Genomic DNA, 27101 nt, shown 5'->3' on the forward strand with positions numbered 1-27101 from the left:
GTATTTTGTAAGTCTCGATTCATAGATCATCTTTGTAAAAATTCAATTAAATTTGAAACATCACAATGCAATTTAATTATTTCTTATAGAACAAAGTGTTCGTCAATTTCTTTGAAGTACATTAGATGTCTCAAATACTTCCGATTTGGCTAATATTTTGTAAGGATGATCTAAGTGATGCAATTTGAGGAATAGACGGTTCAAATCGTTGAAGTTCAATATGATGCGGGTCGAACAACTAGTCCATATTTTAAAAGAAAATGGGTGTCCCTTTCCTTAAAGGCCTCCAACATATACATATTTCACACAATGGTTAATAAATTTGCGTATTATTTCTTTAATGTACATACGTATTCAGAAGAGCCTTAATCTATAGGGGTGCTAGCAGTTCACTAAATAATATCAAGTAAAGAGGCCAAAAACAAACGTTATAGGTTGTTATTCTAGGCTCACTTCGCTTCTTCAAGCTCATGCCAATCTCAACTAAACTGCATTGCCCCTTCACTCTCCTTCATCCGATTCAGATATCGAGTTTCATTTTTTTGTACGCATTTTAATGATTCTTTATATTTTATGTTGTTTTACAACTCTAACGTATAATATACATATTTAACCACACTATCCTAACGCAAGTTACCTTCTCAAGGCCCCGCATGAGAAAGAAAGAGGGTTTGGGTCAAGTTTCTAATGAGGCGAAGGTCCCCCTACTCTGTATTCTCTCTTAAAGCTTTATAAAGCACTGTATTTTTTTTATCTCTCCCACATTTTGATAATATTTTATTTGTACAAGTATTTCGTATGTACGATGAAATTTATGAAAATTAGCTCACTTTTTCTTTTGTGTGGTACATGGCATTTAAACATATTTTTGAATAATACACATAAAATTCACGTATTCTAAATATATTTTAACATATTAAAAAAATAATAAATAATATCAAAATTTTCAATGTATCATTCTGACAAAGTTGTCGAATAATATGTATGTATTTTTAACGTACTATATCTATACTATAATTTATCAACTATGATTCATATAATACAACAATATTTTAGATCGAAGAAATAATAATTTGGATTGAGTTACCTTATAATTATATGATATCAAATTCGTCCCAACTTAAAGCGGGCAGAGAGAGGGCAACACGTGGCTTGTAGTTTTCAGATTTTAAATGGATAGTTAACGTGGCTGACGACTGCTTGGTTAATGGACTGGAGGTAAAGGGATACGAGGAAGAAGACAAGGAGGGGACACAGACTTTGATAACAGCAAATATCACCTCCCAAATTAGTTGTCTCGTACATACGTGGATGGGAATGATTAACCCAAATGGGGATTTGAAAAGTCATCAAGGCTATTATGGTAAAAGCCTTCTCCGTTAATTATGATTAAGTAAAAAGTGATGATATTCCCATCTCGGTGTCTTATTTCCCCACCCACCATTTAATGAAAATGTTAATAACATATTTATCATTTGAAAAGAAGACTCTCAAACCCCTATTTAATTAAGTACTAAAATTTTGAGAAAACAAAAAATAATTTAAAATAATAAATAAATAATGGTGGGTGGGGTGTGATATCTTTGGTGGAAAGAGGTTGGGAAAGATTTGGGTTAGAATAGACGATAAGGTTGGAGGAAGGAATGGGCGTGTGCAAGATGAAGGCAAGAAACTTCAATGGAGAGAAAAGAGAATTGGGTGTGAGATATGCGGTTTTGACAAAAAAGGAGGAAGAAGAGTGGTTTGGGGATCTGAGGTCTCTGCAGGGCGGCGTTAGGTGTGAAGGAGATGACGAATGTCTAGATCTTAGGTCTTGCATCTTCTTTCATTTTTTTCTATTTTTATTTATTTATTTATAATATTATTTAAAAATATATATTATGGTTATTTTGGAAATAATGGTGGGTGGGGAAATAACATTTTACTTTTTTAATTTTCTATGATGGGTGAGATTATCATGTGGGTGGGAAAATAAGACACTAGAGTGGGTTTAGTAGCACTGTTAGGTAAATTTTTTAAGGTAATCTATCTAATTGGTTGTTTGGACCTTTCGGGAAAGAGAGGGTTTCCACTGAAGTGGGTCTTGTAGCACGTTTCGACATTTCCCTTCTCCATTGCAACTTTTATTGGTTTTACTGACAATTCTACTCTGCATTCACTCAAACCATGCTACCATATACCATAGCTAAAATGTCACTTATGTTTGTTTGGCTTCACTAACAATCATTAGACTAGACTAGATTAATTATTAATCTAATTCTGTGTGTTATTTTGTGCTAGGATTAAGATTAATAAGACTAAAGGGAACTCGCATGGACAAACCCATTCGCTAAGAGGTCTTAGCGAGACCCCCAATAACTATGAAACTGCTAAGACCTCCCTCCACTTCTTTTGCTCTCTGTTTTCCTGCCCAATTGGTTACCTTCTATCCTCAATCTAGCGAAATCACACCACCAGACCACCACATTTTCTCCCTCTTTCCTTGTTCTGGTTGACTACGACGGTGCCTCCCTGGGAGAGCTTTAAAAGTGTAGAATAATGGCAATTAGGCCCCTAGCTTTTCTTGTATAAGGGCAGAGCTCATTCTACCAAATAGATGTATAAGTCTGCTAATACTTCCGGCTTGGATAGTAGAGGAGGTGATGCCAGGTACTTGCACAAGTCCTGAAATGTTTTCTTGCACTTGTCGTCTTACTTGTCTTGTTGTGCCTTCCTGATTGCCTTGAAAAAAGGCTTGCATCGATTGGTGGACCACGAGAGGAAACGATTGAGTGCGGCTGCTCGTCCAACCAAACTTTGGATCTCTTTTAGGACAGTGGGGGACTTCATATCTAGGATCGCTCGGATCTGCTTTGGGTGCGCTTTGATTCCTCGTTAGGTCACGAGGTACCCCTAAGAATCTGCCTGAGGGTACTCCGAACGTGCATTTGTCGGGATTGAGTTTCATCTTGTACTCCTTGAAGATGTTGAATGTATCCGTCAAGTTATCGATATGGTCTAAGCACTGCTTGCCTTTCACATGATATCATCGACGTAGACCTCTATAGTTAGTCCAGTTTGCTTATTGAACATCATGTTTACCAATCATTAGTAAGTATCTTCTATGTTCTTGAGGCCAAAAGGCATGACCTTGTAGCAGTATATGCCTTGCTCTATCAGGACTGCGGTCTTCTCCTTATCAAGCTCATACATTGCAATCTAATTGTAGCCTAAGTATATGTCCAAGAAACTAAGCAGTTGGTGCCATGATTGTATGGATCATAATCTCTTAATATCCTGCTTGATCTTTTCTTATCAATCCCTTCTGGACTTGCATACTCCTCCTTGGGTCTTTCTTGGCTTGATAAACCAATCAACTTTGCTGAGTAGAGGTAACATAGCACATTGTTTTACATGAGTCCATCAAGTGAGGCATATCGCGCACATTAGCCTATCAGATGTGTCATCTATGCAAGGTGTGATTTAATGCTCAACCCACACGAGGGTTAAATGTTGGCGACGCCTTAAGGGTACTTCCGTCAATCTGGTCTAGCCTATTACACGTGGTTTTCATTATGGGACCGGTGAAATTTGGTTACTACATACATAATACAAAATTAGCACATTTTTGCTTTACATAGAGGTAAATTATTAACAAATACGTATGGTCAATAAATAAGAAATTTTTAAAAGAAAATTATAACCTTCTAAATATATAGAGAAATGAAAAATGGCCTAAGTGTCATCAACCTGGTAACCATGCAAGATATTCCCATTGAATACTCTGTAAAGAATCACAATTAACTGGACAAATTAACGTACCAAAGAGCATGTGATGTAATGATAACTTTATGGCTTTTCCTGTAATACTAGTCTCTTATCACATGTCTAAGCTTGTGGCAATTAACTTTTTTTATTGTTTTACTTTTGTTTCTTTTATTTTACTTATTTAATAAATTATTGTTTATATTAAAATGTATTTAAAAAATTAATGAACGTAATCGCTCATAGTCCCACTACGTGGGGTTTGTGAATTTGTTTTATTTTGAAATATTAATGAGATAAGGGTAATTTGGGTATTATGAAAATTTTACTATTTTTGTCTTCTCTCTTTATTTATACTAGCCTTCACGCATGCACTCACGCGCGTATAGAAGACATTTTTTTGAATCACAGCGTTCTACACACGATTTAGACGTTTTAAATGTATTTATATGCGTAAATTGACAAATGGAAAGTTAAATATTTGAAGTAAACGAATAATTTTAGACTTTACTAGAAGAAATCCCTCATAAATCAATTAAAGTAGCTGAATTTACATAATAAACAATTGATTGAATCACATTATTGCTAGCCAATTGTGAGGCTAAGTCCACCCCCTCCCCCTTAGTGTAGATAATATCATTTGTTAAAAAAAAAAAAAAAAGTCATTTGACAATTAATTTAATACCCCTCATAAACCAATTTAAGCAGCTGAATTCACATAATAAAATCGGTCTCTATATAATTTACATTAAGAATAGAGAAAATGATATTTAATAAACAATTGATTGAATCACATTATTGCTAGCCCATTGTGAGGTTAAGCTCATCCCCCCTTAGTGATGATAACATCGTTTGTTAAAAAAAAAAAAAAACAATCATTTGACAACTAATTTAATCACATTATTATCCGCTTCTGAAAGACTTTTTTTATAACTGGCATCACACGCCTCTTGTGAGATCCCACATCGGCGGGGTGACGGTTGGTCCTTGGCCTTATATGTACATGCACATCTCTTCCTAGCAAGACGCGTTTTGGGAACTCACTAGCTCCTGATCCTATAAGAACTCCGAAGTTAAGTGAGTTTGGACGAGAGCAGTCCTAGGATGGGTGACCCCTAGGAAGTTCTTGTGCTGAAACCCAAGAACAAATCCCTAAGGGTGTGGCCCGAAGCGGACAATATCTTACTATGCGAACTGGGATGTGACACCCAGCATCTGCCGTAGCAAGATATTGTTTGTTTTGGGCCACGCCCTCACGAATTTGTTCTTGGGTTTCGGCACAAGAACTGCCCAGAGGAAGTACTTAGCTGAATGAAACCCAAGAACAAATCTATAAGGGCGTGGATCAAAGTGAACAATATCTTACTATGCAGACTGGGATGTGACAATTTGGTATTAGAGTCAAACTCACCATCCGTTCGAGTGTGCCGACGAGGATGTCAGGCTCCCAAGGGGGTGGATTGTGAGATCTCACATCGGCAGGATGAGGGTTGATCCTTGGCCTTATATGTACATGTCCATCTCTTCCTCGCAAGATGCATTTTGGGAACTCACTGGCTATGGATCCCATACGAACTCCGAATTTAAGTGAGTTTGGGCGAAAACACTCTTAGGATGGGTGACCCCCTGAGAAGTTCTCGTGTTGAAACCCAAGAACAAATCAGTGAGGGCGTGGCCCAAAGCGGACAATATCTTGCTATGGTGGAGGCTGGGATGTGACACCTCTTAAGATGTTTTGAACGTGTTTAAAAATAGATAAAATAATATTGAATGAACAACTGATTAAATCACATTATTGATAGCCCATTTTGAGGCTAAGTCCACCTCTCCCCCTTAGTGTAGATAATATCGTTTGTTTAAAAAAAATCATTTGACAACTAATTTAATGTAATTTAATACATTATTATCAGCATGTGAAAGATATTTTTTTATAACCGGCATTACAAGCCTCTTAAGATATTTTGAATGGTTTGGTGACACCAAAATCACTATTCATAACATCTGGTTGAATCACATTATTGCTAGTCTATTGTAAGGTACTAATTTTTTCATTTTTTTGATAAAATTTTACTAATTTATCACCAGCACTACGTGTCTCTTACTCTTAAAATGTTTTAAACACAATATTCATCATTTTCTTTATTTTTTATTATATTTTTCTTTCCCCTTCACTTGGGCACCATCAACTTTCACTTATCCTTTCACTTTTTTTATTCTTTTCTCTCTTCCCACTTATATTTATATTATATTTTATGATGACCAAATTACCAAATTACCCTTGCATTATTTTATATATTATACTAGGCTGCTTTTGGAATTTTTTGGTTAAGGGGCAATTTTGTCCTAATTTTTTTGTCGAATGGGGTAACCCCAAAATTTTGTCGCCATGTGTGACCCCAAATTGGGGATCTCGCTTAACATATAACTAGCTTTCATGAACGCGCTCACACGCGTGCATAAGGCATTTTTTGAATCACGGCGTCCTACGCACAACTTACATGTTTTAAATGTATTTATATGCGTAAATTGACAAAAGAAAAGTTAAATATTTGAAGTAAATGAATAATTTTAGATCATGCTAGAAGAAACCCCTCATAAACCAATTAAGGTAGCTGAATTCACATATAAAATTGGTTTCTATAAAATTTACATTAAGAATAGAATAAATAATATTTAATAAACAATTGATTGAATCACATTATTGCTAACCAATTATGAGGCTAAGCCCACCCCATTTCCCTTAGTGTAGATAACATCATTTGTTAAAAAAAAAAAAAAATCATTTGACAATTAATTTAAGGGAATTTTTATTGGCACTTCAAAATTCTCAATCTATACTCCAAACTTTCTATATTTAGAAAGAAAAATACACTTGTGAGGAGTGTAGAATGAGATTTTTGAAGTGCCAATAACACTTCTCTAATTTAATACCCCTCATAAACCAATTAAAGCAACTGAATTCACATAATAAAATTGGTCTCTATATAATTTACATTAAGAATAGAAAAAATAATATTTAATAAACAATTGATTGAATCATATTATTACCAGCCCATTGTAAGGCTAAGCCCATCATCTCCCCCTTAGTGTAGATAACATCGTTTGTTAAAAAAAAAAAATAATCATTTGACAACTAATTTAATCACATTATTATTCGCTTGCGAAAGACTTTTTTCATAACTAGCATTACACACATCTTAAGATATTTTGAATGCGTTTAAAAATAGAGAAAATAATATTGAATGAACAACTGATTGAATTACATTATTGATAGCACATTGTGAGGCTAAGCCCACCATTTTCCCTTAGTGTAGATAACATTGTTTGTTAAAAAAAAAAAAAAACAATCATTTGACAACTAATTTAATCACATTATTATCCTCTTGCGAAAGAACTTTTTTTTATAATTGGCATTACACGCCTCTTAAAATGTTTTGAACGCGTTTAAAAATAGAGAAAATAATATTGAATGAACAACTGATTGAATCACATTATTGATAGTCAATTGTGAGGCTAAGCTCATCCCCTCCCCCTAAGTGTAGATAATATCGTTTGTTTAAAAAATATTATTTGGCAATTAATTTAATGTAATTTAATCACGTTATTATCAGCATGTGAAAGATTTTTTTTTATAATCGGCATTATACGCCTCGTAAGATGTTTTGAACGGCTTGGTGACACCAAAATCCCTATTCACAACATCTGATTAAATCACATTATTGCTAATCTATTTAAGGTACCAATTTAAAAAAAAATAAAAAAAAAAACTTTACTAACTTATCATGTCACATCCCGCCCTGGGGCGGATCACTTCTCAGGCCCGACTCTACTACCGTAGCACGATATTGTCCGCTTTGGGTTTACCATTCCCTCACGGTTTTGTTTTTGGGAACTCACGAGGAACTTCTCAGTGGGTCACCCATCATGGGATTACTCTAGCCCCCTTCTCGCTTAACTTCGGAGTTCCTACGGAACCCGAAGCCAGAGAGCTCCCAAAAGGCCTCGTGCTAGGTAAGGATGAGAATATACATTTAAACTCCCCTGGGTAGACCTGGCATTCGTGTCGTGTTTATCGTGTTCGTGTCGTTTTCGTGTCATACCCGATAGCTTAACGGGTCGTGTCGTGTAATACCCGTTAAAGTAAACGGGTAATATGACCCGACCCGAAATCAACCCGTTAATATTTTCAGGTAATATGACCCGACCCGTTACCCGTTAGGAAAAATATATTTTAAATCAATAAAAATGAAAATGAAAAACATAATTTGACCCAAAAAACTGTAAAACATAATACTAAATCAGTATATGCATACTAAATTTCGGAGTTGACCCCTTAATGAAAGTTGTAAAGCTTTTTATTACGAGTGATTACATTTTTCACACTTCTACAATAATTATTATTAATTTTATTAATTTTTCACTAAAATAAATAACATTGTTCATGAGATTTGGAGGGTTTTAAAAATCTAAACGACCATGTAACCTTGCCAATGGAACTCAAAGCTTACATGCTATTCCTTTTACAAAATTCTCAATTTTCATAGATCATCATGACATAAGATTTTGTGGTATATATCCACTTCTGTAAATATTTTAAATTGACGATCAAATTAGTTCATTGTATTCATATAGGATCAAGGAGTGTAGCTGTAAAAAATTATCAAAATCAGAGTTAAAATAACCGTTAAATCGTGATTTTTCGTTTATAACCGTCGAAACATTTTGTCTCGTTACTTGATCTCTGAATGTTTGTTTTTTGCAATTTCTGGCGTATGCGATCTTGAAGCATATATAAACACGTTTGATGGTTGGATCATTGAAATTAGTTTCAGATGATGCGTATCTCATCAAAACGATACATTAACTAACACTTTTGAGTTTATTTATATTTTCATTAAGTATAACATAAGATTTTGTGGTATCCACTAATGTAAATATTTTAAATTGAAGATCGAATTCATTCATTGTATTCATATAGGGTTAAGGAGTGTAGCTATTAAAAATCATCAAAATCGGAGTTAAAATAACCGTTAAATCGTGATTTTTCATTTATAACCGTCGAAAAGTTTTGTCTCATTACTTGATCTCTGAATGTTTGTTTTTTTCAATTTTTGGCGTATGCGATCTCGAAACATATATAAATAAGTTTGACGGTTGGATTGTTGAAATTAGTTTTGTAGGATGCGTATCCCATTAAAACGATAAATTCACTAACATTTAAGAGCTTATTTATACTTTCATCAAGTATAACATAAGATTTTGTGGTATCCACTAGTGTAAATATTTCAAATTGAAGATCGAATTTATTCAGTGTATTCATATAGGGTCAAGAAGTGTAGCTGTAAAAAATCATCAAAATTGAAGTTAAAATAACCGTTAAATCGTGATTTTTCGTTTATAACCGTTGAAAAGTTTTGTCTCATTACTTGATTTCTGAATGTTTGTTTTTTTCAATTTTTGGCGTATGCGATCTCGAAGCATATATAAACAAGTTTACGGTTGGATCGTTGAAATTAGTTTCGTAGGATGCGTATCCCATCAAAACAATAGATTCACTAACACTTAAGAGTTTATTTATACTTTCATCAAGTATAACATAAGATTTTGTGGTATCCACTAGTGTAAATATTTTAAATTGAAGATCAAATTCATTCATTGTATTCATATAGGGTCAAGGAGTGTAGCTATAAAAAATCATCAAAATCGGAGTTAAAATAACCGTTAAATCGTGATTTTTCATTTATAACCGTCGAAAAGTTTTGTCTCATTACTTGATCTCTGAATGTTTGTTTTTTTCAATTTTGGTGTATGCGATCTTGAAGCATATATAAACAAGTTTGACGGTTGGATCGTTGACATTAGTTTCGTAGGAAGCGTATCCCATCAAAACGATAGATTCACTAACACTTGAGAGTTTATTTATATTTTCATCAAGTATAACATAAGATTTTGTGGTGTCCACTAGTATAAATATTTTAAATTGAAGATCGAATTCATTCATTGTATTCATACAGGGTCAAGGAGTGTAGTTGTAAAAAATCATCAAAATCGGAGTTAAAATAACCGTTAAATCGTGATTTTTCGTTTATAACCGTCAAAATTTTTTGTCTCATTACTTGATCTCTGAATGTTTGTTTTTTGCAATTTTTGGTGTATGCGATATCGAAGCATATATAAACAAGTTTGACGGTTGGATCGTTGAAATTAGTTTTGTAAGATGCGTATCCCATCAAAATGATAAATTCACTAATACTTGAGAGTTTATTTATACTTTTATCAAGTATAACATAAGATTTTGTGGTATCCACCAATGTAAATATTTTAAATTGAAGATCAAATTCATTCATTATATTCATATAGGGTCAAAGAGTATAGCTGTAAAAAATCATCAAAATCAGAGTTAAAACAGCCGTTAAATCGTGATTTTTCGTTTATAACCGTTGAAAAGTTTTGTCTCGTTTCTTGATCTCTGAATATTTTTTTTTTGCAAATTTTGGCGTATGCGATCTCGAAGCATATATAAACAAGTTTGACGGTTGGATCATTGAAATTTGTTTCATAGGATGCGTATTCCATCAAAACGATACATTAACTAACACTTGGAGTTTCTTTGAGTTAAATATTAGGCGGGAAATGGATGGATATAGGCTGCAAAATTTCCCAAACATTAGGCGGGAAATGGATGAAACTCTTGAAATATTAGGTGGGAAATTAATTATTATAATTTTTTTATGTGTTTGGTATTTTTATATTACTTGATATTTTTATTTTTAATGTGTTTTATGATTTTTAATCTCAATCTTTGCCTATAATATACTATAAAAATAAATAAATAAATAAAACTTAAAATTTAAAGTTTATATAGAATAATAATTAATAAACAATATATACATATTCATTATATCTATTGCATTTTATAGTAAGTTTTTTTTACTAGTTTAAAAAATTAAAATCATCAAAATAGCATTTTTCTTATCGTGTCGAAACAGGTTACTCGCGTGTCACTCTCGTGTAAACCTGTTAAGGACCCGTTATTAACAGGTTATTATCGTGTGACCCGATAATGACCCGATTAGTTATCGTGTTGACCCGAAACCCGTTATTTTCGTGTCGTTTACGTGTCGTGTTAACGTGTCGTGTAAGAAATTGCCAGGTCTATCCCTGGGCAACGTGGGATGTCACAATCCACCCCCCTTAGGGGCCCAACGTCCTCGTCGGCACACACGAGACCAGGGTTAGGCCCTGATACCAAATTGTCACATCCCGACCCGGGGCGGATCACTTCCCAGGCCTGACTCCACTACCGTAGCACGATATTGTCCGTTTTGGGCTTACCATTCCCTTACAGTTTTGTTTTTAGGAACTCACGAGTAACTTCTCAGTGGGTCACCCATTATGGGATTGCTCTAACCCCCTTCTCGCTTAACTTCGGAGTTCCTACGGAACCCGAAGCCATTAAGCTCCCAAAAGACCTCGTGCTAGGTAGGAATGAGAATATACATTTAAACTCCCCTGGGCGATGTGGGATGTCACAATAATTGTCACATCCCGGCCCAGGTGGGACCACTTCTCGGGCCCGACTCCACTACCGTAGCATGATATTGTCCGCTTTGGGCTCACCATTCCCTCACGGTTTTGTTTTTGGGAACTCACGAGCAACTTCCCAGTGGGTCACCCATCATGGGATTGCTCTAGCCCTCTTCTCGCTTAACTTCGGAGTTCCTATGGAACCCGAAGCCAGTTAGCTCCCAAAAGGCCTCGTGCTAGGTAGGGATGAGAATATACATTTAAACTCCCCTTAACGATGTGGGATGTCACATATCACCACCACTACATGTCTCATAAAATGTTTTAAACACAATATTCATGATTTTCCTTATTTTTTTATTATATTTTTCTTTCCCCTTCACATGGGCACCATCAACTTTCACTTGTCCTTTCTTTTTTTTTTATTATTTTCTCTCTTCCCACTTATATTTATATTATATTTTATGATGACCAAATTACCAAATTACCCCTGCATTATTTGATATATTATATTGTGCTGCTTTTGGATTTTTTGGTTGAGGAGCAATTTTGTCCTAATATTTTTGCCGAATGGGATGACCCCAAAATTTTGTCGCCATGCGTGACCCCAAATTAGGGCTCTCACTTAATATATTACTAGCCTTCACGCATGTGCAAAATGCATTTTTTGAATTACGACGTGCTACACGCAACTTACACGTTTTTAGTGTATTTATGTGCGTAAATTGACAAAAGGAAAGTTAAATATTTGAAGTAAATGAATAATTTTATATCATGGTAGAAGAAATCCCTCATAAATCAATTAAAGCAGCTGAATTCACATAATAAAATTGGTTTCTATAGAATTTACATTAAGAATAGAGAAAATAAATATTTAATAAACAATTGATTGAATCACATTATTGCTAGCCAATTGTGAGGCTAAGCCCACCCCCTCCCCCTTAGTGTAGATAATACTATTTGTTAAAAAAAAAATCATTTCACAATTAATTTAATATCCCTCATAAACCAATTAAAGCAGTTGAGTTCACATAATAAAATCGGTCTCTATATAATTTACATTAAGAATAGAGAAAATAATATTTAATAAACAATTGATTGAATTATATTATTGCTAGCCCATTGTGAGGCTAAGCCCACCCCCTCCCCTTCAGTGTAGATAATATCGTTTGTTAAAAAATAGATAATCATTTGACAACTAATTTAATCACATTATTATCCGATTGCGAAAGACTTTTTTTTATAACTGGCATTACACATCTCTTAAGATGTTTTGAACACGTTTAAAAAATAGAGAAAATAATATTGAATGCATAACTGATTGAATCACATTATTGATAGCCTATTGCGAGGCTAAGCCCACCCCCACCCCCTTAGTGTAGATAATGTTGTTTGTTTTAAAAAAATCATTTGACAACTAATTTAATGTAATTTAATCACATTATTATCAGCAGGTGAAAGATTTTTTTATATAACCGGCATTACACGTCTCTTAAGATATTTTGAACGACTTAGTTACACCAAAATCACTATTCACAACATCTAATTGAATCACATTATTGCTAGTCCATTATAAGGTACTAATTTAAAAATTTTAAAATTAAAAAAAAAAACTTTACTAATTTATCATCAGCACCACGTGTCTCTTAAAATGTTTTAAGCACAATATTCATGATTTTTCTTATTTTTTTATTATATTTTTCTTTCCCCTTCGTATGGGCACCATTAACTTTTATTCTTTTCTCACTTATATTTATATTATATTTTATGATGATCAAATTACCAAATTACCCCTGCATTATTTGATATATTATATGAGGTTGCTTTTGAATTTTTTTGATTGAGGGGCAATTTTGTCCTAATATTTTTGTTGATTGGGGTGATCCCAAAATTTTGTCGTCATGCATGACCGGCTCTCGCTTAATATATAATAGATAGATAGATAATAGTGATGCATAATATCCACTTAGTATTATATTAAAAAATAAAATAAAAATGTATACATAAGTAAAAAGTCTACCCTTTTGCGATGAGTTTCAAAATATAAATGCAAGCTTGTAAATCTACAAAACATAAAGTACAGTTTGCCTTGACCAAACATAAATATCAATGACTTGACTATTTGAATAGTTTGCGCACGTTTCGTAAAGGCATCAAGTGACTTAAGGGAGAGAAAGTATATAATTATGTCAATAAAGTTGTATTTAGTAAATGAGAAATGTTAAGGAGATTATCACAAAAGTTGAACTATTTATGCTCTTCGTAATCTCACATTTTTTACATATGTTTTATAATGTTAGTATGAAAATTAATGTTAAACGTGAAATGACAAAGGCTCCATAAAATGTTCTTTCAGCTCACCCTCCCTTTTTAGTGTAGATAATGTTGAATGTTTATAAAATATAAAATAAAAATAAAAAACCCAAAAGGTTTACCCCACGTCTTAACCACGGTTAAAACGTAATCTAATCCTAATTAAATAAGTTCACCTTCCGAAAAGGAAAAGTCAGTGTTCATATCCTGGTCCCTACATAGCCAGCCAGCCACCGCTCTATCTTTTCCTCTCACGTTCTTCCTCCATTAACAAAGGAAAAGAAAACCCACTAAACTCTCTCCCTCCCTCCTCTTCTCTCTCCCTCTCTCTCCTCTGACCAGAAGAGGAAAAAAAATTCTCTCTTTTTTCTGTCTGTCTGTCCCTCTCTCTCTCTGAGTAATCAGGGAGTGCTTGAGGAGCTTCAGTGCCTCCTACCACCTCATGATATCCATCAATCAGAATCAGGTACCCTTATTTTCTGTTTTTTTTTTTTTTGTTTTTTTTTTGTTTCATTTCTGATTGTTGTGCTTATTGGGTTTATGTTAACATGTTGTTATCTGCATAAGTAATTAATTCATTAATTAATATATGTTTGTTGTTAAATCTTGTGACTTTTCAAGGTTTATGATGGTTGATCTGATTGCTTCTACTGTATCTGATATGTAGCACACTCTAGGGTTCTTCTCTTATTCATTTGCATCTACATGTAATAGTTTTTATCTGGGTTTTGTTTTAGTCGTTTACCATATATCATAAAAATAAAAATAATATATATATATATTTTTTTTCTTTTTGTTTTTTGGTTTTTTGGTTTTTTTTTTTAATCTTTTTATTTGCAGTGTTTTTTCTGCTTTGTTTTGTTTTAAGCTTTTGTTTCATAAAATTTGAATGTGATTAGTCTGAATCTGGATGGAGGGATGCGTTTGAACAGACTTTTGATCGAGTATGAGACACTCCGGTTGTTCTAACAGTTAGATCTTTGTTTTAAAATACAAAAACCAAGATCTAACGATTAAAACACTCAGAGTATCCATTTTCTGGAGCACCCTAGGATTTTTTATCTGAATGACGGCTACCTGAATTTTCGGATTTATATTAAATGATGATGAAAAAGTATTAATAAGTGAATTGTGTTGCTTAGATATGCGATAATTTGCTGTAAACCTGTGTTATAAGCTATATGAGTTTGTGTAAACAAAATTAAAAAACCCAAAACTTGGTCCTTTCAATACTCATCAATAACGTGTTATTGTAAGGAAATGAATCTGGATGATAGTAGATCGGGAGAGCCCTGGCTCTCTTCGCGTTAGCGGTGTTCGCAGTTGCAGGGTATTACGCGTAACTTAAATTTTGTGACCACCTCGTGATTTTCGTGATGATGATGGATATTTTGTTTTCCTTTTTGTTGTTTTTTCTTTTTGCTTGGTTATTCGAGAGCCACATCTTTTGGTGCTTGTAGTGACGAAGACCATGTGTTGGGATTATCTTTTGGTTCATTTTTTGTTTACGTTTTTCATGTGAAAACAAGGAGATCCGTTACGTTCCTTTGTTTGCTTGCTTGCATTAGTTGTTTGGTTTGATACCGGTTTAATTTATGGCATGCTTGTGTAAGTGAATCCGACTTCTTTGTTGTGTTACTGGTTTGTGCTTAATCGTATTCATAATATTATGTTCTTTAATTGAATTATCATTACTTCTAGTTCAATGTACCTGATTTATGATTTGCGACAATTGTGGGGTTAACTGAGTTATTGTAATTTATTGTAGTTGCAGCGTTGACATTTCAGGGTTTAGCATCCTTGATCGGCAAACCTTGGCTTTCTGAAATTTAAAGCTAATAACTGTGCGCAAAAGGAAATCTTGTAAGGACTGTGTCGGTCCTAATGGGGATCTTTGAGGAAATGGGTTTCTGTGGTAATCTTGACTTTCTTACGGCGCCATCTGGGGAAGGTGATGCAGCTCCAGAGCATGAACCAGAGGCAGCAGTGGAGGAGGATTATAGTGATGAAGAAATGGATGTTGGTGAGCTTGAGAGGAGGATGTGGAGGGATCGAATGCTATTGAAGAGGTTGAGAGAACAAACTAAGGGAAAGGAAAGGGTTGATAATGCAAGACAGCGTCAGTCACAGGAACAAGCTCGGAGGAAGAAGATGTCACGGGCACAAGATGGAATCCTGAAATATATGCTGAAAATGATGGAAGTTTGCAAAGCTCAGGGTTTTGTTTATGGAATTATCCCTGAAAAAGGAAAACCAGTGAGTGGCGCCTCTGACAATCTGCGAGCATGGTGGAAGGAAAAAGTAAGATTTGATCGTAATGGTCCGGCTGCAATTTCTAAGTATCAGGCAGATCATTCAATCCCTGGGAAGAATGAAGACTGCAGTGCAGTGGTATCTACTCCTCACACTCTACAGGAGTTGCAAGACACCACTCTTGGTTCACTTTTGTCGGCTTTGATGCAGCACTGCGATCCACCCCAAAGACGTTTCCCCTTGGAGAAAGGTTTTGCCCCACCTTGGTGGCCTACTGGTAATGAGGAATGGTGGCCTCAATTAAATGTGCCCAAGGATCAGGGTCCTCCCCCATACAAGAAGCCTCATGATCTGAAGAAGGCTTGGAAGGTGAGTGTTCTTACGGCTGTGATAAAGCACATGTCACCCGATATTGCCAAGATCCGCAAGCTTGTTCGTCAGTCCAAGTGTTTGCAAGACAAAATGACTGCTAAGGAGAGCGCCACTTGGCTAGCCATTATACACCAGGAGGAAGCTTTGGCGCGAAGGTTATATCCTGATAGATGTCCACCTCCACCGGCTGGTGGTGGCGGGTCTCTTGCAATCAGTGGTACCAGTGATTATGACGTTGAGTGTGTTGATGATGACGAAAATGTTGAAATAGAGGATTGCAAACCTCTTGTTAATCACTTCAACATTGGAAGTGCTGGTCAAAGAGAGAGGCTGGTACCTCAGATTAAGGGAGAGCTGATTGAGATCAACTCGGATTTTGGTCAAAAGAGGAAGCAGTTGTCTGAAGAGCCACAAATGATGTTAAATCAGAATATTTTCACCTGCGAATATCTGCAGTGCCCGTATCATGATTATCACCTAGGCTTTCTCGATATAACTGCAAGAAACAATCACCAGTTGAATTGTCCATTCCAGAGTAATTCTACACAAGTGTTTGGAATGTCAAGCGGAATGTCTGGCTTTCAGCTTCACAATGAAAAACCTGTGGGATTCTCTCTACCCATTGCTCAACCACCTGCACCAGCAAGTCAACCACCAGTGAACCAGGCAAGTAGGTTTAATGCTTCGGGACTTGGACTTGTCGATAATGGTCAGAAATCTGAGCTTATGTCATTTTATGACAGTAATATTCAGCAGAATAAGAACTGCAATCCTGCAAACCTCCATATCGTAGATAACCGCAACTCGCAGCAGTCAAAATATCAGTTTCCAATGAATGACAACTTTTTTGGTCAAGGGGTGGATGTAGGACGCAACATCAACATGTCTGAACTGGCGCCTATGCCTATGCTTCATCCAGGTTTTGCATCCCCGGAAGTTCAGTTTGATCAGTGCATGGCATTTGATCCTCCATTTGGTAACAATACCAATGAAAATGTTGACATAAGATTTGAGTCCCCCTTGCACTTGGCACCGGCTGATTATAATGTTATGGACCAACCGCTGAAGCAAGATGCATCCGTTTGGTTCTAATGAAGCGGGGTTCTCTCATATTGACTGCTCCAAAATATGTGTTGGAGTTGCACAGTTGCGGACCAAATAGGTGAAGTTTCTTTTAAGTTTAGTTGCTCTTCTTATATCTCGGACTTGTTAGGTTCTTTTAGACTGTTCCAATCTATGGGGATGGGGTCATTTGTTCTGGAACGAATAGACGAAGCTTGTTTTTATGTTTAGTTGCTTATATGTCTGTCGGAACTTCTTAGATGTTTATAACCCTCAAAAACTCAGGAGTTCTCGGACTGCAACTTTCTCATTTAAGTATAGATTATCTAGTTGCAGTATTGAGTAGACCCAATAAAGGACCGGAAAACGCAATCTGATGTTCTGTGGTTGGAAACATTTTTCCGGTTTCTGAAAGTCAGTGTTGGCATGTAGTTAAGTAATGTGTACTCAGAAGACATCTATATATGTGGCGGTTTTTATGTACCTTTTGCTTGTTTCTTCTGCTATCAACAGTATTCATTTTAAGTGCTAGATTTGCCTGCTATCATCTATTCTTCCTGTACATTGCATCACGTACACCGATGTACTGGAGGAATCTTTGTTGTCGAAAATTCTACACTGCATCGATGTATGGAGTGCATCGCTTTAGTGGATGCTGGATGGCTAGATTTGCATGCTTTAGTCTTAAACATTCCTATGTAGTCTTGTTGCATAAGCAATGCATGTATCATGGTGAGAGAAACTTACACATCGCGATGAGAGGTGAATTGGTGGCTATGCTGAAATTGCACCATGCAGAGAGACTCACAGGCAACCAAGTATCTCGAGCTTACTAAATGTCGTCGTCATTTGCTTTAACTTATTCATGTACCGTTGTGTGATTGATTTTGAATATTGGCGGTCACATCAGCGTTCCAGATGCTTCTCCCTTTATTTATTCAAATTGTTAGATTCTCTTCACCAAATAAATGATAACGATTGACAATAGTAAAAACCAGAAAAGGAAAGAGATGAATTCTCTTCTCATTGACTCTTGAGTCTCCCTATTCTTATTTAGGTCTAGTTCAAGTCGTATACGCATAGAAAACAAGCAAGAAAGAAAGCAATCCGTTACTGCTGCTGCTGCTGCTACAAATCATCATCCATCACCCCAAGCAGCCAAGGCATCTGCCGGCAACGCCGTTCCGTTCTGTTTCGTTGACGACAGTTCATCACATTCGCATTCTTCCTCTACCCGATTCACGACATCCGCAAACCAAACCTCGGGATCGCAATGACTATCCATTAGATTTGTGGCTTGACAGAGTGAGCTTTAGGCAACTTCCTTTCATTTGTTGGGGTTAGGCCTCTGACTCCTTTACTTGACCCTCAAGAGATACGCTTGAGATGGGCTTCGTATAAATCTCACTTGTTCAGGGTAGTTGAACAGTGCGGCTTGTAAGCCCAAATCGTTTTGTCAAACAATCAAATTAGTGTTAGAGATATTTTATTTTTAATTCAATCAATTTTGAAAATCTAGTTAAATAAAACTTGCACCAAATTTACTTGTTTCTCTCAATCGTTGTCCCAATCTTTGTGAAGCAGCCACTTTACTGTATGCTCATGTATATATAAAATTAGGATTCTATAGGCAACGAGGCATGACCATTAGTAAGTGCAAACTCCATAATCGATACGATTTTTTTTTTTCAATACATAGCATGAATGATACGGAAACTGAATAGCTGATATTAAAAATTAAATATCTAAATAGTTGTAAAAGTAAAATTTAACAGCTAAAATACTCGTACCATTATATGATACGTAGCATTGAAGTCACACCGAATAGACAGATAGATATACGTACATACATACAAAACCTACGAAATTGGATCCCCTTCTGAGCAAATGGTAGGGATCCTCATGATCCACTACCATGGGCCTTTGGATTTTGATCCAACGGCTACAAACTGGAGGTCTCTCTAAAAATTATAATAATTATAGTCGTTAGATCAAAATTTAACGATCCATGTTAGGTGGTTACGAGGATCCCCACCATTCGCTCAGGAGGGGATCCAATTCCAAAACCTACTACAAAATTGACGTGCGCGCATGACATACATGGATATTATTAGTTGACTGTGTCTGTCTTTTCTTCCTCAGCAATTAACTTGGACAATATATTCCCTCCCTTCCCGTATGAATAATTCCTCACATATTTTATGCATTAAACAAGTTGAAGAAACTTCTCGCAAGCTGATGTCAAACGATGCCAACTTGTCCTTTCGACAATATTAAAAACACCATTTGTCTCTGCAAGACTACTTCCTTCCTTCCTTCTCATCAGCTTCCAAGATTCCATTTCTTCCCTCTCGGTTCGGTCTCTGCTTTCCCAGTTCGATTTCATCAAGGTTTGTTTGACTTCGTCTTCATCGGAATCGTAACCATGGGACAAGAAACAAGAAGACTTGCAGATGAGTATGAGATATCAGAGATTTTAGGCAGAGGAGGATTCTCTGTGGTCAGAAAAGGCATCAGCAGAAAGTCAAGCAGCAGCAGTGACAAAACCGATGTTGCAATCAAAACACTCAAAAGGCCGTTTGCACCCTCGAACCCTCCTCCTCTGCTGCCCCACGCCCGGAGGAACGACCAGAAAAGCTTTGCTGCTGCCGCTTTCCAAACCCGGAAGCAGGTGTCCATATCGAATGTGCTGCTCACAAATGAAATCCTGGTGATGAGGAAGATAGTTGAAAATGTGTCACCGCACCCGAATGTGATTGACCTCTATGATGTGTACGAGGATGAGAACGGGGTTCACCTTGTGCTGGAGCTATGTTCTGGAGGGGAACTGTTTGATAGGATTGTGAAGCAAGAAAGGTATTCCGAGGCTGGAGCTGCAGCTGTGGTGAGGCAGATTGCACAAGGCTTGGCAGCTCTTCACCGCTCGAATATTGTTCACCGGGACTTGAAGCCGGAAAACTGCCTCTTCTTGGACAAAACTGTTGATTCTCCGTTGAAGATTATGGATTTTGGGCTGAGTTCTGTGGAGGAGTTCACTGACCCTGTTGTGGGACTGTTTGGTTCCATAGATTATGTGTCACCAGAGGCTCTTTCTCAGGGTCAAGTAACTTCCAAGAGCGATATGTGGGCTCTTGGTGTAATCTTATATATCCTTCTCTCCGGGTATGTTCATATTTTTCGCCTGATTTTTCCGGGCAACCAAACAGAAGACGGTAGCATTAGTAGCGTATAAAGCATATTACAACACATAAATAATATGATTTTCTTTTTAGGCACCCACCTTTTATTGCTCAGTCGAATCGGCAAAAGCAACAGATGATTATGGCTGTAAGTAATTAGCATTGACATTCTATTAGAACACAGAAGTGAGTATGTTTTGATTTGTCTAACGGTTTGTTCAAATTAAAAGAGAAAATGCTTGTGGTCCTGCAGGGAGAATTCAGTTTCTATGAGAAAACCTGGAAGGGGATTTCTTTGTCAGCAAAGCAATTGATTTCGGACCTCCTCAAAGTCGACCCTGACAAGAGACCTAGTGCTCAAGAGGTAGGGTTGGAAATCTATGCAAGAGATTAAGCATCAACAAACACAACTAAAATATCGAGAGAATGTCAACATCGGTCTGAGCTATATAGAAACTAAATGAACTCTTATAGTAGTTCTTGGTATCACCAAAATGCAGTCTCCTAGATTTGTTAGCCGAACTAATTTATTTCTTGTGTTGAACAGCTTCTGGACCATCCATGGGTTGTCGGTCTTTCAGCCAGAGAGGATCAAATGGATGCTGAGATTGTATCACGACTGCAGAGTTTTAATGCTCGGCGCAAACTGCGTGCTGCAGCAATAGCAAGCGTGTGGACAAGCTCGATTTTCTTAAGGACAAAGAAGCTAAAATCGTTACTAGGATCCTATGACCTTAAACCCGACGAAATCAAGAATCTGAGTTCACATTTTAAGAAAATGTGAGTAGCTAAAGCACATTTTGCACCTTCCTACTTTGTCTGTGAATGTGATGTTAAAAATGTAGGTCAGACAGAATTATCAGTACTTTGGCATACAGTCTGCTAAAAATTTGCATATATGGTAGTAGCAGTTATGTGAATCACATCCCTACGGAAGTTCAGTTTAAAGACTAACTACGTACTGGTAACTTATCGAGAGAATCAAACGAAAAATGGCTTTCTGTTTAAGTGATTAACTTAATTCTCCGATAATTCAATGTTCATAATTTCTGATCAATAATGCTAATATTTCAAAGTACAGATGTGTAAAGGGTGACAATGCTACTCTTTCTGAATTCGAGGAGGTTCTGAAAGCAATGAACATGTCGTCTCTAATCCCTCTAGCACCCCGAATCTTTGACCTATTTGACAACAATCGTGATGGCACCATTGACATGCGAGAGATACTGTGTGGGTTCTCTAATCTCAAGAACTCACAAGGAGACGATGCTCTCCGCCTGTGCTTCCAGGTGCACTTCTTCTGTGTTTTCATTTAGTACAAGTACTCTAACCGAACTAGTTTGGACCATAAAATTTCCTGAGAAAATTAACCCTTTCTCACTTAAAGAAACTACTACTAATCGAAAATCATATATATATATATATATATGTATGTATGTATGTGTGTGTATATATTATGATCCATAGTTCTTCTCTATTGCTCTGCCTAATTCACTGTCATTATTCATTGAACCATATTCTAATAGTCCAACTATTCTGATTCACAACCAGATGTATGATACGGATCGGTCTGGATGCATCAGCAAAGAAGAGGTCGCATCTATGCTCAGGGTAAGGTCTCTTTCCCTATCACTTCAATTCATATCACACGGTGTATCCTGGTTGTTCGTTGTTTTCAAATAAGATTATGACCAAATAAAACTATACCTCGCAGGCTTTACCAGATGACTGCCTTCCAGCTGATATCACCGAACCTGGAAAACTAGATGAAATATTTGATCGGATGGATGCAAACAGTGATGGAAAAGTTACCTTTGATGAGTTCAAAGCTGCCATGCAGAGAGATAGCTCTCTCCAAGATGTAGTCCTCTCCCATCTTCGACCAATATAATTTTCCCACCATCCACATTTTTCGCCGTCAACTTTTTCAGTGAACTGTGGAAGTCAATTTCTTTCTGTATTTGGAAGACCAGTGACCAGAAAGCTGAAACTAAACTGTATGTCAACTTCTGCCATGCAAAGTAGGAACGCCTTGCTGCTTTAACTTACAGTGCAAGGAAAATAGAAAATCCAAGGTAGTCTACTTAGCCTGGCTAAACTGAGGAAAATTTCAGTAGCAGCAATGACGAAAGGCGCTCCAAGTTCATTTTATCGTTTACGTTCCACAAGCCGTAGAAGATATTCTGTTTAGGGCTGAGTTTTTGTTTAGCTTTAAGGTGTTTTCTGTTATCAAGGCATGTATCAGAGTTAAGTGAAACTTACATTATCCGACTTGAAAGAACAAATCTAAGCTGTGTCTTCCTTTCAAAGAAGAAAACAGTGCATCTGCACACCAAACAAGGCAGATAACACATATAGCAAATACTTTCGAAGAAGGTGCATCTGAGATTTATAAATTTGCATCACATCAACTCCATTAGAAGAAGAAACAAAGAAGTTCGATGGAGTAAGAAGCATTGAGGGTGGTATTGATGAGACTCGTAATTTTGATCGTTGTTATTGCGTCATGTCACCATGCACGTAACTCCTTCGCACTGAACTTTTCTTATCTAACTATACAACTATATAACCAGTCGATTACAAGAGATGAAGGAACCAAAACTTGTCCATATAAGAACAAGATACAAGCACAATGCCACACGAAGTTAATTGTGTCATCCGACTCATCCCTCGTTGACTAACTTTGGACAATTCAAGAACCATAAACATTTGCATGTTAGAACAGAGAGCTGCTTCTCACACACCCCTATTTTTTTATGGTCATCGAATTGAATAAATCAAACGAAAACAACAAACATGTCATGTTTGAACAAATCCTAAGTTCCCAAGTGTGTTTATCATTTCCCTCATAGAGTACTTACTTAATCTGTGTAAGTGTCCGTGTGTGCGCGCGAGAGAGAGGAAGGACCTTAGCATCTATAACAAACTCCATATATGCTACTTTTTGCTAAGTTTGAAGTGCCATGTAGGATTTTTTGCTGTGACTGGCTTGATACTCAGGGCATATATATAAGCTCAAATGTAACTAGTTTCTTCTTTAGTACAAAGATAATCTACTGCACTAAGGAGATGTGAAGAATTTGAACGCGGGATGTAGTGATTTGAAAAAGAAAAGGAATTAATCATCATGACACCCACCACTTACAATGTAACTCGTTTTTTAAACAAGTCAAATCTGAACAAAACTAGATTGAAAAATGCATGGCATGACATGCTAACCCTCGCATCGTGGCATGCCAAAACATCTTTGTTGACCCCTACATGACAAGCGTCGCGAATTGTCGGTAGAATGCATGTCATGACACACCATGCATTTTGTCAACAATTCGCAAGACTTGTTATGCCATGCCACGATGGAAGGGTTAGTGTGTCAAGACAAGCCATGGCTCGTCAAGACATGTGACATGTCATCGCATGCCAACAACGATGTTCTGACATGCCGCAATGCGAGGGTTAGTGTGTCAAAGTTAAGAAAAATGCATGGCATGCCACGCAAACCCTCGCATCGTGGAACGCCAAAATATCGTTGTTGGCCCCAACATAACAAGCGTCGCAAATTGTCGGCAGAATGCATGTCAAGAAACGCCATGCGTTTTGTCGACAATTCGTGTGGTGTGTTATGGCATGCCACAATGGGAGGGTTAGCGTGTCAAGACAGGCCATGGCTTGTCAAGACATGTCATGCCCTGCATTCTGGCGACAACTTGCAAGGCTTGTTATGACATGCATTTTTCTAACACTTTGCCTACCATTTCGAAATAATTTAAGAAAAAAAGGATCTAGGAAAGAGTAGATCCCGCAGCCTAAAATTATTTTTTTAGAAATTAGTACAAAACAAAACACTAGTCATATATGAACGTGTTCTTACCGGTAAGAACACTTTCATTATTAGAGCTAAAAATGAACACTTGTTCTTACCGGTAAAAACACGTTTATTAGTAGAGTTGAAAATTTACAAGCGTTCTTATCAGTAATAACCTTTGTAAATTTGCAGCTCAATCAGTGAATGTGTTCTTACCAGTAAGAACCCTTCGTATATAACTGCCTACTATGTTGTAGTAATTTCCAAAAAAATAATTTAAGGCTTCGAGGTCTACTCTTTCCTAGATCTTTTTTTTTTTTTTTTTACATGCAATTTGCCAACATTTTACCTACTATTTCCGAATAATTTAGAAGAAAGGCTAGTGTCGAGGCTAATAACGATATTTTAGCATGCCACAATACGAAAGTTAGCGTGTCAAAGTGTTAGAAACTCGTTAGCACCCATTTATTGAGTGTGTCTGTGTAATTTCAATAAAGACTTAAGTGTTGACTCTTTGTCTCGCACTGTCGCACATACTCCGCCATTTGTGCTCATGTTCAACCCTTGCTTTTGGTTCCATCTCGCTCTCTACTCTCTCTCCATTCTTCTCTGGCCCATCAAATTTTGTGGGAAGAGTACACCAACATGTAAATTAGGTTCTTCAATTTGGGATAGTGTTAAAGGATTTCGATTTCACTTACACCATGTTTAGATGAAGAAATTTTAAAATGACGGAAATTGAAATGACGAGATTTTATTTTCTAGAATTTGTGAATTTTCTTGTTTGGTTAACTTAGAACAATGGAATTGAATACAGAATTTGTTATTTTTAAACTCTCAATCATAGAAATTGGGAAATGACACCTAATTACATGAAATTTAAACTTGGGAATTGGAGGTTCCAAATTCCAAGTTTTTTTTCCACACGGAAATTCTAAATTTTTATGTTTATGAATCCAAACAAGGGAATTCGTATATGTCAATTTATACATTCTGATTTTTATCCAAATTCTAAGTTTATTTCTCTCATTCAAACATAATGTTATGTGTATTGCCAATTGCAAGACTTATCAACTTTGCATTTAGACCCATTAGCTTAACAGGTTGGATTTGAGTAATCAGTTAGCTTAATGGGTTAGATGTGGTTGAGCAATTAACGGGTCGGGTTATATATTGTTAACACGTGCAAACTTCTTTTCTTAAAGGGTTTTTATCACAAATGGTTCTAGAAATTGACTCATCTCATCAAGATGGTCTTTAAAACTGAAAATGTAGTTCTTGAAAATTGGTGTCATAAATCAATGTGGTCTTTCCGTTATAATTCTGTCAAAAATTATGTTATGCACTAACGTGGCAGATAACGGGTCCTACAAATCTAATTAAATAATATTATTTAAATATTGAAATAAAAATTCCATTTTTAGAAATTAAAAATTAAAAGAAATAAAAAAATAAAAAATAAAAAGAAGAAGATAATGATCTTCCCCTCCCTACCAACCACCCCAGACGCCCATCCGTCCGAAATCAGAATAAGTGCGGTCGAGGATGGCTGACCGGACGCACGAAAACGGTAGAGGAAAGCACACCGTCTTCTTCTTCTTGCGAATCTGGGAGTAGGTCTTGGTGAGGGAGTCAGTGACTCAGGTCGCCGGCGAGGCCATTATTGGCGTGTGACAAAGCACCAAAGCTTAAGAAAATTGGATGTCCCCGAAGCGATTCGGGTTGCCGGGAAAAGTGAGGATGAGGGTGGGGCCTGGGATGTTGCATTTTGTGGCAATGTATGAGGGGAAGAAGTGGTTGCTCAGGGTGCATGCACGACGGGATGGGGTGGGGTGGGGCTGGTCGCTCGGTGGAGGGGAAAGAAGATGATTTGTTTCTTTTCTTTTTTTAAGTTTTTAACTATATAAAATAAAATAAAAAATATTGTATATTATTTAAATATTTTTAATGGTCATATTTAATTATAGTGGGATCTAGTTATGTGCCACGTTAACACATAACAGAAATTTTAACAAATTTATGACAGAATGATCATGTTGATTTACGACATTAATTTTCAGAAACTATATTGATCGATTTTCAATTTTAGAGACCATCTTGATAGAATATGTCAATTTCAGGAAATATATCATGTGAAGTCAGAGGTTGGATGGGAGGGAAATCGCCGACCACAACGATGGTAAGGTAGATGAAGATTTTCACTCTTTAGTCCTTGTTTTGACCTATAAACCTCCAAAACGATGCTCAAATTCGCGTCATGTTATTGGACGGAAAGGGTTTCGGCCTCGGCCATAACGATCAATGCTGCACGTTCACATTTTCAAACACATGAATGCTAAGTATGCAACTGTTTAATTTGATGATTTAAACTCGATATCACATTGTTACAACCAACTAATCTCAGGCAATATTAGTAGTCACACTAATCCCTACATATTCGATTCAATTCAATTCAATTCGTTGATCGGTAACTAAGAGACATAAATCTTAATCTAATCTTTCTTGTAATGCCACATGAGTAAATTATAGAATCAGTCCCTCAAACTTTTGATCCCTAAACTAAGAAATCGTTAATTAAGTCGTTAAATTTCACAAAATGTGGAGAATTTTCTTAATAAAAAAATATAAAAAAAATAAAAGATTTGGACAAAAAAATCAAACCGATGCTTCATGTTTTACTCTAAATAAAATTCACGAATCCAAATTAACGAATTTTTAGTTTAGAGACAAAATCTAAACTAAGGTTAAAGTCCGGAGACCAATTCTCTAAGTTACACTTACAAAACTGAAGCACCCGTCCGAAACTTGAGATACAAAATACACGCCGAGGCTCAATTGCACCTGGGCAG

The 27101-nt window shown here is 36.3% G+C and overlaps 2 protein-coding genes across 3 annotated transcripts; both read left to right on the forward strand.

Moving 5' to 3' along the window:
* The first annotated feature begins 13801 nt into the window (after positions 1 to 13801).
* On the forward strand, positions 13802 to 17754 carry LOC137733456 (ETHYLENE INSENSITIVE 3-like 1 protein). 2 transcript variants are annotated; one of them, XM_068472607.1, is made up of 2 exons: positions 13802 to 14050; positions 15353 to 17754. In XM_068472607.1, exon 2 carries the CDS (start codon positions 15469 to 15471, stop codon positions 17299 to 17301), a length of 1833 nt encoding a protein of 610 aa, XP_068328708.1. In that variant the 5' UTR covers positions 13802 to 14050; positions 15353 to 15468; the 3' UTR covers positions 17302 to 17754. The 2 variants fall into 2 exon arrangements, with proteins under 2 accessions (XP_068328708.1, XP_068328709.1); XM_068472608.1 differs by having other exon boundaries at positions 15359 to 17754.
* Positions 17755 to 19416: 1662 nt separating this feature from the next.
* Positions 19417 to 22899, forward strand: LOC137735535 (calcium/calmodulin-dependent serine/threonine-protein kinase). Its single transcript, XM_068474963.1, has 7 exons — positions 19417 to 20433; positions 20544 to 20598; positions 20704 to 20814; positions 20998 to 21230; positions 21532 to 21739; positions 22002 to 22061; positions 22165 to 22899. The coding sequence occupies exons 1-7, from the start codon at positions 19520 to 19522 to the stop codon at positions 22339 to 22341; spliced, it is 1758 nt and encodes a 585-aa protein (XP_068331064.1). The 5' UTR covers positions 19417 to 19519; the 3' UTR covers positions 22342 to 22899.
* The last annotated feature ends 4202 nt before the right edge of the window (positions 22900 to 27101 follow it).

This window comes from Pyrus communis, chromosome 5 (assembly GCF_963583255.1).
Source record: "Pyrus communis chromosome 5, drPyrComm1.1, whole genome shotgun sequence".
Taxonomy (NCBI): Eukaryota; Viridiplantae; Streptophyta; class Magnoliopsida; order Rosales; family Rosaceae; genus Pyrus; species Pyrus communis.

What these genes read in the sequence shown, in the direction of transcription:
- LOC137733456 (XM_068472607.1), top strand. Translation starts at nt 15,469, where the DNA reads ATGGGGATCTTTGAGGAAATGGGTTTCTGTGGTAATCTTGACTTTCTT.
- LOC137735535 (XM_068474963.1), top strand. Translation starts at nt 19,520, where the DNA reads ATGCCAACTTGTCCTTTCGACAATATTAAAAACACCATTTGTCTCTGC. An exon ending in AGCAACAGATGATTATGGCT is followed by an intron (nt 20,599 to 20,703) that starts GTAAGTAATTAG and finishes GTGGTCCTGCAG; the next exon opens with GGAGAATTCAGTTTCTATGA. An exon ending in AGTTCACATTTTAAGAAAAT is followed by an intron (nt 21,231 to 21,531) that starts GTGAGTAGCTAA and finishes TTCAAAGTACAG; the next exon opens with ATGTGTAAAGGGTGACAATG.